This window comes from Tachypleus tridentatus, chromosome 3, assembly GCF_004210375.1.
Source record: "Tachypleus tridentatus isolate NWPU-2018 chromosome 3, ASM421037v1, whole genome shotgun sequence".
Classification (NCBI taxonomy): domain Eukaryota; kingdom Metazoa; phylum Arthropoda; class Merostomata; order Xiphosura; family Limulidae; genus Tachypleus; species Tachypleus tridentatus.
In genome coordinates, this window is record NC_134827.1 from 28,671,683 (window position 1) to 28,683,860 (window position 12,178).

Sequence of the window (12,178 nt, forward strand, 5' to 3'; positions counted from 1 at the left end):
ACGAATTGATATGGTATTAAAGCCTATTCTACGCTAGCGAAGCATGATTGTAATTAATTATGATAGTGACAAGTTATTTGTAAAACAGTGAATACACATTACATTTGAGCTTCTTTTCAGTCAGAGATTCTGCTCGATTACACCCTGTAACACAAATTTTGTTCCTGGATAGTATGTGTTGTTTCTTAATTGCTAATGTGAAAGTACAGAAAATGGCCATTATTCCCTTCAAACTTTGCTTTAGTGACCTGGATAATGAAATATACAAATTAACCTATTTTTCATGTAAAAACGGGCAAATTTGCACATTTTCATTTACATAAGGTCTGAATAAAACAATATATGAATCAAGATTTACGTGTATTTATACTAAAGTTATACAAAAATGTTTAGAAGTGAGTAGGTTTTGAGATTTGCGACTTTAATGTAAATCAATTTCACTTTTCAAGCCCTAAATATAGTTTTCAATAGTTTTCCCATCATGTTTTCGTTATACGCTCCCAGGTCACAAAAGCAAAGTTTGAAGAGCAAAATAGGTATTTTCCATTTACTTTAGGCATAATCAATTGTGAAATAACACTTTCTGACTACGAACAAGAAAAAGTAAACATTTTGTTACATGGTGTTATTTAAGTAAAATACGACAGTCTTTAGTAGGTAGAATTAATTCTATGTACAAGAATACTTACAACGTTTCGGTAGTACGTGCGATCTTTATCGGATACAAGGTTACACGTTTATATTTTTCTAAAGCTATCACCGTATTTTTCAGCGTACTTTAAAGGCTATCTTCAGGAAAAAAAATATTTTTTACAGTTATCATTTATTTATTTGTTCAAAATCACCATAATCTTTTTATAATTCTTTAGAATACTTCAAAAATAGTAGACGCATAAATTTTTTACCTTCATCGTATAGGACGCAAGGAGATTTTAGAGACGCATTTTCTTGTAAGAGAAGTGCGTCTTATACATCGAAAAATACGATACTTCACCTTCTTGATTGTATTATATACTGTCGCCTTTGGCATGTTGACGGCCTTTGCCACCGACTTTTCCTTTCGTGGATTCTCACTTGTTGTAACATGGCGCATTTTTCTCATCACGACTGAAGTATCGACTTTCTTGTAGGTGCCTTTCTGGATGGTTCTAGTGTCCCAAACTGATTCATATTCTTTTGATTACTCATTTTCAGTGGCATTACGTTACCTACAAAACGCAAAACAATAGCGAAAGGTACTTCTGCTACATTATGTTCCATCATAATTTTGAATCGGCTGTGGTCGTCTCGTGATTTGTTTATTTGAATATTCGAGTGTATAATTTTAATATAGCTTATTCAACAGTCTGTAACTTATATTTGCATTAAAGTCCCAAAATATTTTTGGTTATGTTTAATCAATATTGGAGGTTAATACGTCAAGCTATTTCTTAAAACACGATTTCTGTGACGAACTGATGATGCGTTTATAAATGTTGTTGAATTATAATCCTCATGATGAGGAAAGAGGACACCTAAACTTTTAATTACTATGTCTTGAATCATGAAGATCCGCGCCTATTTAAAGAAAAAAGAAATGAAACTAGAAACCTTACGTTTTCCTAACACCCATCACAAATAATAAAGCACGTAATCTTACAGCGACAAAAACTAGTTCTCAAATTTTGTAATCCTTGTTTTTCAGAAAATAAATCAGCTGAACTTTCAGCCTTCGAATCTATTCTTGCAAGTCAGAACACAATTCCCGCTCGTTGACAGAGTATATTGAAATAAAGGTGTGTTTTTTTTTGAAAATCTGTCATCTGTAATGACAAAATATTTAGCGTGATATCCTGTCTTCAAATAATCTTTAATTACTTCTGATAATCCGTGACAAACATGATTAACTTCCAATGACTTACATGGCACCAAAGGAGCTTAACATGGCAGCAAAGGAGCTTAAGAGACTCCATAACGATTAGGAGTAAAAGCGAAAACTACCATATTTGGCAAGTCTTGTTTTATATAGCAACACTGTCTTTAATTTAAGACTACGTTGTTTTCGTAGAAATGATGAAATTAAACAGAGGGCTGTAATTACGAGGCAAATGAGATCCATTTATAGATTCCGCTGCTTGGCAGCAGACGATGGATGAGCAAAGCTCAACGTTTAGTGTGCTAATAAACAAGTCCTTTTGTCCAGTAAATCTTCTACACACGTGCAACGTTTTGTTTTTTTTCTTTAGCTTTACATGTACTTATACTGACGTGTTTACTATTTAAAATGTCAAATATTCTAAACGAAAATGATCATTAAATGACATCTGATTAATGTTTCTTTTTTTTCCTGTGTAGTATCTTATTTGCTGACATTGTTGGCTTCACTGCTATATCATCTACATGTCCGGCTGCGGAACTCGTGAGGACTCTGAACGAGTTGTTTGCACGATTTGACAAACTAGCGGAGGTGAGATTACACCAATCGCTTTTAGAAGGTTGGATGAAGTCAGTTGGAAAACACGGCTTTGATTCACTTAGAAATAGAGTCGGATGAGCTTTAATATGGAATATGCTGTTTATCCACTAACAAGAAACTTTAGAGTGACATACGTTGATAATCCACAAATAACAAAACTTAAAGTGACATAACTTAAAGTGTTATTTCGCTAATAACAAGCTTTAGAGTGACATACGTTATTAATCTACTAACAACAAACTTTAGAGTGACATTAGAGCCCTTGAGGTGTTTATATGTTTAAAAAGAGTGTTCATATGTCATTTGGTTTAGGATAATTATTTCGGTTTTGTTTACGAAATTTCTCACAAAGCCACTCAATAGCTATCCATGCTAGCTGTTTCCCGAGTTCACGTGATAGACGAGAGAAGACGTGACTACTCAATACCCTACTCCACCCGCCAAGCATGTTTGGTAACGTTCGTAACGTTATGAGTCTTAACTATGAAATCGTGATATACCTGTTTTGTGTGTCTTTTAGGAAAAAGCTGCATAATAGATTATTTGCACTGTGTGGTTACGCAGATCGAGCCCGAAATTCTAGCCTATTTGGGGTATTTTCATATTATCAAAATACTGTTTATCTTTATACAGATTAATAAATAGTAAAACTACATACATGTATCTGCAAAGATACCTGAATTACTAAGAAATATCCGGTAAGAAAATTTTCTTCCATATGTAAATTAACGACAATCGACTCTTTATAAATTCTCACTAACTGAACTGAATTTTAGAACCAAGTGGCGAAATTTCAAGAAGTCTGAAACACAAACTTGGAAGTGTTCTTGTATAGAAAACTGGGACACAAAGTAGAATAAATACTCAAAAGAGCAGCATATCTCTACTTACATGAATGTCTCTGAAAGCAGTTGTCGGTATTTGCCATCGTTTTTTGTATTACAACGTCTTTAAACAGTTTTTAAAATATTTATTTTATCCTATTAATAAATTCATTTCTCTTACTTCTTAGTACATTGAAACACTGTAATAAATGAAGGAAACGTTTCTGTGTTTATAACTGTTTCTTTCCCTTCGTATATTTCGATTACAAATAACAGTTTGAAGTGCAAGATAAAACATTTAATACCTTATATTAAGTCCCCTTATTGTTATAACATAAGTTAATTGGATTCTATATGGATGACCAGTTATTTAGTTGACTTGTATAAGCTATGATAATAGGCGACTTTTACAAACAACAAAACGATTGTTTTCAGTGTTAATAATCCTTGCAACGACTGTAATTTCGTCACGACTGGATATGCAACTCAGATAAACCTAACAGTAGATAGTCATTTCAAATAATATCATACACATAGGAGTTTCGATCTATGGCACGCTCCTCATAAAGTTAATGTGCATCAACTTTACAGTTCAAACGACGGAACGTATTAGATAGTAGCACTTAATTTATTCGTGTGTACTTGGTGTCTGGTGCACTCGTAAATGGATTGTAGATGTAAGAACATTGAATAACGTAATTAAAATTGTGAATGAAATTCTGAACATCTGTGCGGTGTATACAGTCTAATTAGTCATAGATTAATGAAAACACACGCACTCAACATCTCTATGGCGTATAATTATATAGATAATATAAAAAACTTACTGAACACATAACGTAAAACATGTATAATCATAGCATAATACTGACAATTTATTTAAAGAGATACTGACAGGTTCCCATAGCGTTTACCGACATTGTTCAGTTAGTATTACATATCACACCTCAAATACAAAATACTATATTATATTTAAAATTAAAATGAGCGACATTTCTACGTATTACTCTACAGATATTACATTTGTTGTTTATGAAACCAGGATTTTTGGTACATGTCTTAACTTCGAAAGCCCGACATGGCCAGGTGGAAGGTTAAGGCACTTTACTCATAATCCAAAGGTCGCGGATTCGAACCCTCTTCACACCAAACATGCTCGCCCTTTCAGCCGTGGAGGTGTTATAATGTGACGGTCAATTCCACTATTCGTTGGTGAAAGGGTAGCCCAAGAGTTGGCGGTCGGTGGTGGTGACTAGCTGCCTTCCCTCTAGTCTTACACTGCTAAATTAGGGACAGTTAGCGCAAATAGCCATCGAGTAGCTTTGCGCGAAACTCAAACCAAACCAAACCGTAGTTTCATCAAAGGAAGCTCGTATATTTGTATATTCAGTGTAAATTACGTATAAAATAATCACATAAATTATAACCTTCGTGTTATAATCATATTCGTAAGTTTTATGTTGTCATTTTCACCCTGGCATGCATTGACAAGATAAATTAATTTTAAAAAAAACGTATGCTTGAGCGTCGTTAAACGAATCGTAAATCTTAGGTCTAGTGTGTTTTTATCTCTTCTAATATATCTCGTGAAGAATTAATTATACATTTGTTTTGATTTTCCAGAAGTTTCTGTGACCTGTTTGAATAAGTACATTTAATATTCGTCCGAAGCGTGTGTTTTCTCACGTTTTTTTTCGTTGTGTTTTTGTTCTTGCACAGAAATACCACCAGCTTCGAATAAAGATCTTGGGAGATTGTTACTATTGCATTAGTGGAGCCCCCGAAGAAAGGCCTGACCACGCAGTTCTCTGTGTTCACATGGGTCTAAGTATGGTGGAAGCTATCAAGTACGTTACCTTAAACGAGAATTCATTTTTAAGCACGTGATATCTACCACAATATTTAAAATACGTTTAAAAATGAAATATATGTAAAAAAATGCAAATGTTAAAGAATACACCATTTTCGTCAACATTTAAAACAAAATCGAAGTAACGTCGTCGTGAGAAATGGCTCATTGAAAGGTAAAATTTGAGACGTTGAACTCATTTAGACTCTTGTCTATATAATGTAACTGTTTTGGAGTTTACTAGTTTAACAAAAAGTCTGGTGTTTTTTGTTTTTTTTCAGTGTTTCACAAAATACTGCAAATTGACTCATTGGTCTTTGTTGCCAGGAGACCAAGTTGACTTTACTATATTAATTGACATTGAGGAGACTAATTTCGTATTTAGAGGGCGCTGCGAACACGGAACTTGGACACATTCTCAGCTTAGATGTCCTCAGCTGTTCACATCAGAAGTAGCCAATCTTTCTTGTCCCAAAAAAACTTATAACCCGAATGATCTAGCTTTAAATTTGAGACATCGTGAATTTTTATTAAAGAACTGAACAGATTCAAAACGCAGTGTTATAAATATAATTAATTATTCCAATATTTCACTATGACTCCCCAAGTATGGGGAGTAAGTTAGCAAAATATGTTCTGCTTTGATACAAAGCAACTAATTAAAATATTTTTTTATTATTTCCCAGAAGGTCAATACCGCGTGCCAAAGTAGCGTTTCATTCTATCCATTACTATTAAAAACTGCTTACAATTTTTCATGTGGTTAACAATCGAGACAAAAACAGATATATAAATACTTTAATTTTTGTAGCTGTTTTTATAATATCATAATAAAATAGACACAGAAAGTTGACGTGTAATAATCAACTCATTTTATCTGTTTAACATTCAATCACAATTGAAAATATGTAAATATTGTATCTAAATAAAGAATTAATATGTATTATACCTCATATCATTTTAATTAGTTAGAAATAACGTAACTTAAGAACAAAGCTAGAGATGTAGAGAATCATGCTAATTATGGCTAATAGTATTTCACGACACGGACAACGTTTGTTCGTGTAAAAAGGAAATTAGATAAGTTTGTTTTTGAATTTCGCGCAAAGCTACACGAGGGCTATCTGCGTTAGCCGTTCCTAATTTAGAAGTGTAAGGCAAGAGAGAAGGCAGCTAGTCATCACCACCCACAGCGCGGGCCAGCATGGCCAGGTGGTTAAGGCATTCGACTCGTAATCCGAAGATCGCGAGTTCAAATCCCCTTCGTACCAAGCATGCTCGCCCTTTCAGCCGTGGAGGCGTTATAAAGTGAAGGTCAATCCCACTATTCGTTGGTAAAAGAGTAGCCCAAGTTTTGGCGGTGGGTGGTGATGACTAGCTGCCTTGGCTTTAGTCTCAAAGGATTGCTTTGTTCTCGAAAATTCGGCATGGCTAATAATAAGTCTGTCAGTACATAGCCATCTCTAATGCTGACTGATAGCCTATAAAGAAGGCAGATAGTTAACAACTGCATATAAGGAGAGTTGTGCATAGTTAACCCTAATATGGATTGATAGCCTAGAGAGAAGGCAGCCACTTATCAACCCACCGTTAACCACTCTTAAGCTAACCTTATCTGAAAGAATAATGGAATTTGACTCCTATTGTTACGTTTCATCTAAAGTGCCGAATAAGTTTTATGTGGCAATGGGACGCGAACCATGAATGACCGGATTCACATATCGTCATAAGTCAAATTCAATTTACAACGAAGTTTGATACGTAGAGAATTAGCAATAGAACTTAAATATACATTTGTTGAAGTCAACTACGCGTCTCCCCAACTTAACTAAGTGCACCGTAGTAAAAAAAACACTGGGTCGTATAATTCAGCTGCAACTGAAGACCTGTATCTCTATGTTAAAAACACGCCCACTTAAGCACAATGGCTAAAGATCAAAAATGAAGAAACCTTTGAGTATTTGCTCACTTTTCTAATACCCATGACATCGTGCACGACATTTCAAACTAATATCTTTGGAAAACGAAAAGGAGCTAAAACTATTTAATGAGCAACATATGCACTAAAGAGACTTTCTGTATCTCAACAAAAAATTATCTCTGAGCAGAGGTTGCGCAGGCGAAATTTTCTAAACAAGGACCTCTCTAGTCTAATAACATCCTGAAAAGTTGGTGTTTTGTTTTTTAATTTCGATCACAGCTACACGACCCTAATTTAGCAGTGTAAGACTAGCGGGAAGGCAGCTAGCAATCACCAACCACCGCCAACTATTGCGCTACTCTTTTACTAACGAATAATGGGATTGATCGTCACATATAACGCCCCCACGGGTAAAAGGGCAAGCATGTTTGGTGCGATGCGGGCTGAGAAGTTAATCCTAAACATATAATAAGGTAATTGGAACTAAACGTTGTTTTGTGTATTTAAACCTAAAACTACACAATGGGCGATCTGTGCTGTGCCAACCACCGGTATCAACACTTAGTGGTTAACGTTTTAAACTTTCACATTTACCACTAGGGTTAGGGCTAACTAAATGATGTCGTCATATTCGTCAAGACATATAAAAGTATGTGCATTATTTATTTAGTTGTTTTTTTATATGATCTGTGCAGTCGGTTTTTAATTATGTCTTCTCTGCTTGTCTTACTAAAATGTTAAAGATCGAGTACTTCAGTCTTCGATTGCACCGCCTCATGAGACAAGCTGACTCTTATTTAACTTAAAAGTATACATTTATTTGTGTTTTGGTTACCAGTTTCGAAAACATTTATTCGGATCTAATTATGAAGTTATATATACTTCAAGCTGTAGCTCAAGTGGCGTGTTGTAATTTGATTTCAACTTTATTTAACTAGCGTCACTTCAACTAAGGATGTTGGTTCTCAAAACGTGTTTAGTTTTCTTTCCATAAGAAACAACGACAAGCCAACCGTGCTTGTTCATCGTAATGCAAAAACGAGTATTAATACGGGTAATCATCGACAGAGGGCATCGTTCGAGAATCCTTCAGGGAAGCTGTGCACCAGAATCGATTATAATCCGTACGATGTTCGGGTGTTCTTTCTTTAGTGAACACTTAATCACCGATATTAAAACACGTCGGTGAATTTCTTATTTTCCGTACCAACATTATTTTTGGTTTTTAATTGATAATTACCAAATTTTTAGTATTTTAATTATGCGCGTGCTGAACAAAACTGCTTATATTTGTTTATTGCCTTGCTACGACCTCTGCCTACGCTGTGTCCACATCGTTATAAGCACTCACTCAACCTTACCAAGTTAGAATTGAACGTGATTGTATAGAAGTATTTCTTTGTGTTACGGAAACTATCCGCCAGAGGACCAACCGCCGGGAAAGTTTACAGACCTACAACGAAAAAACAATCGTGGGTTCGATCATCCGATGTGGACAGAGCGCAAATAGTCCACTGTGTACGGTCCAGCATGGCCAGTTGGTTAGGGCACTTAACTTGTAATCCGAGGGTTGCGGGTTCGAATCTCCCTCACATGCTCGCACTTTCAACCTTGGGGGCGTTATAATGTGACGGCAATCCCAATGAATAGTTAGCGGTTAGTGACGATGACTAGCTGCCTTCCATCAAGCCTTACACCGTTAAATTAGGGTCGGCTAGCGCAGATAGCCCTTGTGTAGCTTTACACGAAGTTAGAAAACGACACAAGAAACAAAACAAGTTGTATCACACGAATGTGAACCTGTCGTAGACTTCGAACATTTGTCATCGAAACAGGAAAGTTATAATTGTCTGTTGTCATTGTTTTTAATTTTTTTTAGTACATAGAAACAAAATTATCGCTACTTATTTTGCCTCAGTAGATAGCACGATGTGGCTTTGCTATAAGAAAACACCACAAACACACACACGTCCTATTTTATTACTTTCTGAAAAACAAACAAACAAACAGTTTATTCTCGTGAACGATACCGTATTTACGAGCAATGGGATAAAAAAAGACACGTCTGAGCATCCCGTGATTCAAACATAGCCATTCAAGTGATCTGAGAACATGAGGGGAGACCGTAACCACCTTCTGAGGGAGCTACTCTTAAGAATATTAGTACTAACTATTTATTACACCTGCAGCTAAAAGTCAGAAGAACGCTTGATTGCACCACGTTTAGAACCAATTTTCTCGGTTCCACATTCCAATATACAAACCACTACAATACACTTAAGCCCTCTAGAAAAATAATGAACTTAAAAATAAAGTTGTGCTGTTTATATACTAAAAACCAAAAAAAAAAAGCATGCTCTTGTGTAACTTCGGTCGTTTCAATTAAATATCGAACAATGGATTGAAAAAACAAACATTTTCATTAACCGCTTCCAAATAACGTTTGAGACAACAACTTCCATATCATCTTAAGTGACCATTTTGTGACGTTGTTTGTGATCCCAGATTGTAAAAACAAAATGTCGGAAATGATCAACGTATTTTGATCATTTGATCCCCCATCTTGTCTTGTCCAATGTTTACAAGTCGCCACTGACCACATTACTTACTCGTCCGGGCTTTATTACTGGTTTTGTATAAATGTCTTTTCTAAATTTCGAACTCTGCAATGAATCATTCTTGTAAGACTCCCATAAACTTGAGTGCATTTGTTTCAGAGAAATGATTGTGATACCACTGGCAGTGAATGGACAGTTAGCATTATAGAAATATCCGTTCGATATATATGACAACACTACATCATTTGTTTCATAAGATCGCTTAACAATCTTATTTATCAAACGGTCGTACTCGTTATCCGAGGGTCGCGGGTTCGAATCCCCGTCACACCAAACATGCTCGCCCTTTCAGCTGTGAGGGCGTTGTAAAGTGAAGATCAATCCCAATATTCGTTGGTAAAAAGAGTTCGCGGTGGGTGGTGGTGAGTAGCTTCCTTCCCTCTAGTCTTACACTGCTAAATTAGGGACGGCTAGCGCAGATATCTCTCGTGCAGCGAAATTCATTAACAAACAAACAGTCGTATTAGTTTAAAATATATCCAACGGTAGGACCACTCGCAATACGCTTTGAGTACATTATTGATACATAAAATATCAAACACTAATACGTATTAGAACACTCCGTAATTTCATTAAAGCTCTTCAGTGGCATAACGGTATGTCTGCGGACTTATAACGTTTGAAACCAAGTTTCGATCCGCGTAGTGGACAGAACAAATATATATCCATTGTGTAGCTTTGTATTTAAATTCAAACAAGCATCATTAAATTGTAATAGAAACTACCTATTTTTTATTACGTATAAATCACACCAAACATGCTTAGCCCTTTCAGCCGTGGGGGCGATATAAGGTGACAGCCAATCTTATTATTTATTGGTAAAGGAGTAGCCCAAGAATTGGCGATGGGTGGCGATGACTTACTCTAGTCTTACACTACTAAATTAGGGCGGCTAGCACAGATAGCCTTCGTGTAGCTTTGCGCGAAATTCAAAAAGAAACAAACAAAAACAATTGCGTATAAATAGTTTAAAAAACAATTACTTATTACATCGATAGCAATGTGGCTAGATATAGGTATCGAGTTTTTATTATGCGGCCTCACAGGTAGTGCGTTGAGACTGTAAACCCGAGGATTCATGGTTCGCTGTCCATTACTTTAAAATCGTGGTCTGTTATTTTGGGTGGGAGTCTACAGTATGAGTGACAGACATAAACAACAGTCAAAGAGCTGGCGGTGGGTTGTGTTAGCTATTTACCTTTCGTCTTCTCTATCAGGTTAAAATTAGGGACTGCTATTCGCAAGCAGTATTTTCTGATAGCTTTGCGAGCAGATTCTGAAACGAACAATTAGCTCTGATTCCTTGGACATCATCTGACATCATATAGAATTTGCTAGTATAAAACTTAGATTCAAATTTCACACATATACGTGTAATTTCTGTACGGTGTCAAACGATTTTTCTAATTTTGTTTTTCATATTTTATATCTCGTGTCTTCATTTTTTTATCCATATCAGTCACCCGGTGGAACAGCGGTAAGTCTGTGGACTTATAACCCTAAAATTCTGGATTCGATTCCTTGCGGTAGATACAGCAGATAATCCAAAGTGACTTTGCTGTAAAATAAATATCGTTATTAACTCTCAGTGGAAGAAATGCACGTTCAGACTATACCCTTTCATCTTGATCATTATAACTTTAAATAATGGTCAATTTATGAGGGCGGTTGACTTGTAACCTGCGGGTCAAGGATTAGAGTCCCCCGTCCTACCAGACTTGCTCGTTCTTTCAGCCGTGGAAACGTTATAATGTACGATCAATCCATCCCAATATTCGTTTGTAAAAGAATAATGGAAGAGTTAACTAAATTAGGGACACATCGAGCTATCTGCTGAGTCCACCGAGGGGAATCGAACTCCTAACTTTAATCTTTGAACAAGCCGTTAATTAAAACTCTTGAAGTAGCCGCGGATTTATTATCTTTTCGACGTATTGAAAACGTTCTCGATTTGTTCTGTTTTGTTTTCTTATCGTATTGGCCCGGTATGGCCAAGCGTGTTAAGGCATGCGACTCGTAATCTGAGGGTCGCGGTTTCGCATCCCGGTCGCACCAAACATGCTCGCCCTTTCAGGCGTTGGGGCGTTATAATGTGACGGTCAACCCCCACTATTCGTTGGTAAAAGAGTAGCTCAAGAGTTGGTGGTGGGTGGTGATGACTAGCTGCCTTCCCTTTAGTCTTACACTGCTAAATTAGGAACGGCTAGCGCAGATAGCCCTCGAGTAGCTTTGTGCGAAATTCAAAAAACAAACTTACCGTATTATTAACCCCTGAATCATTTTTTTTCTCTAACATTTTACATGAAAATTCAAAAATATCGAAGATATTTATTTCACTGTAGCCAACTCTTAATTTTTACGTCAAACGCACGGAATCGGAAACATTTTGTGAAACGTATGAAAGCAAAAATTGTGAATAAAAAGGATAAAAGAAACCAAAGCTACTGAGCGCGAAGAGCTGAAATAAGAAAACAAACTGCGCTCATGGAGTTCGAGGTTGAAGTGTATCTC

The 12,178-nt window shown here is 36.1% G+C and overlaps 1 protein-coding gene across 1 annotated transcript in view; it reads left to right on the top strand.

The window, feature by feature from the left end:
* Positions 1-12,178, top strand: part of LOC143246606 (adenylate cyclase type 3-like) — a 172,692-nt gene that overhangs the window by 78,557 nt on the left and 81,957 nt on the right. Inside the window, exons 5-6 of the mRNA XM_076493625.1 lie at positions 2,335-2,446; positions 4,999-5,126. Coding sequence (XP_076349740.1) covers positions 2,335-2,446; positions 4,999-5,126 — 240 coding nt within the window. The remainder of the gene's footprint in view (positions 1-2,334; positions 2,447-4,998; positions 5,127-12,178) is intronic.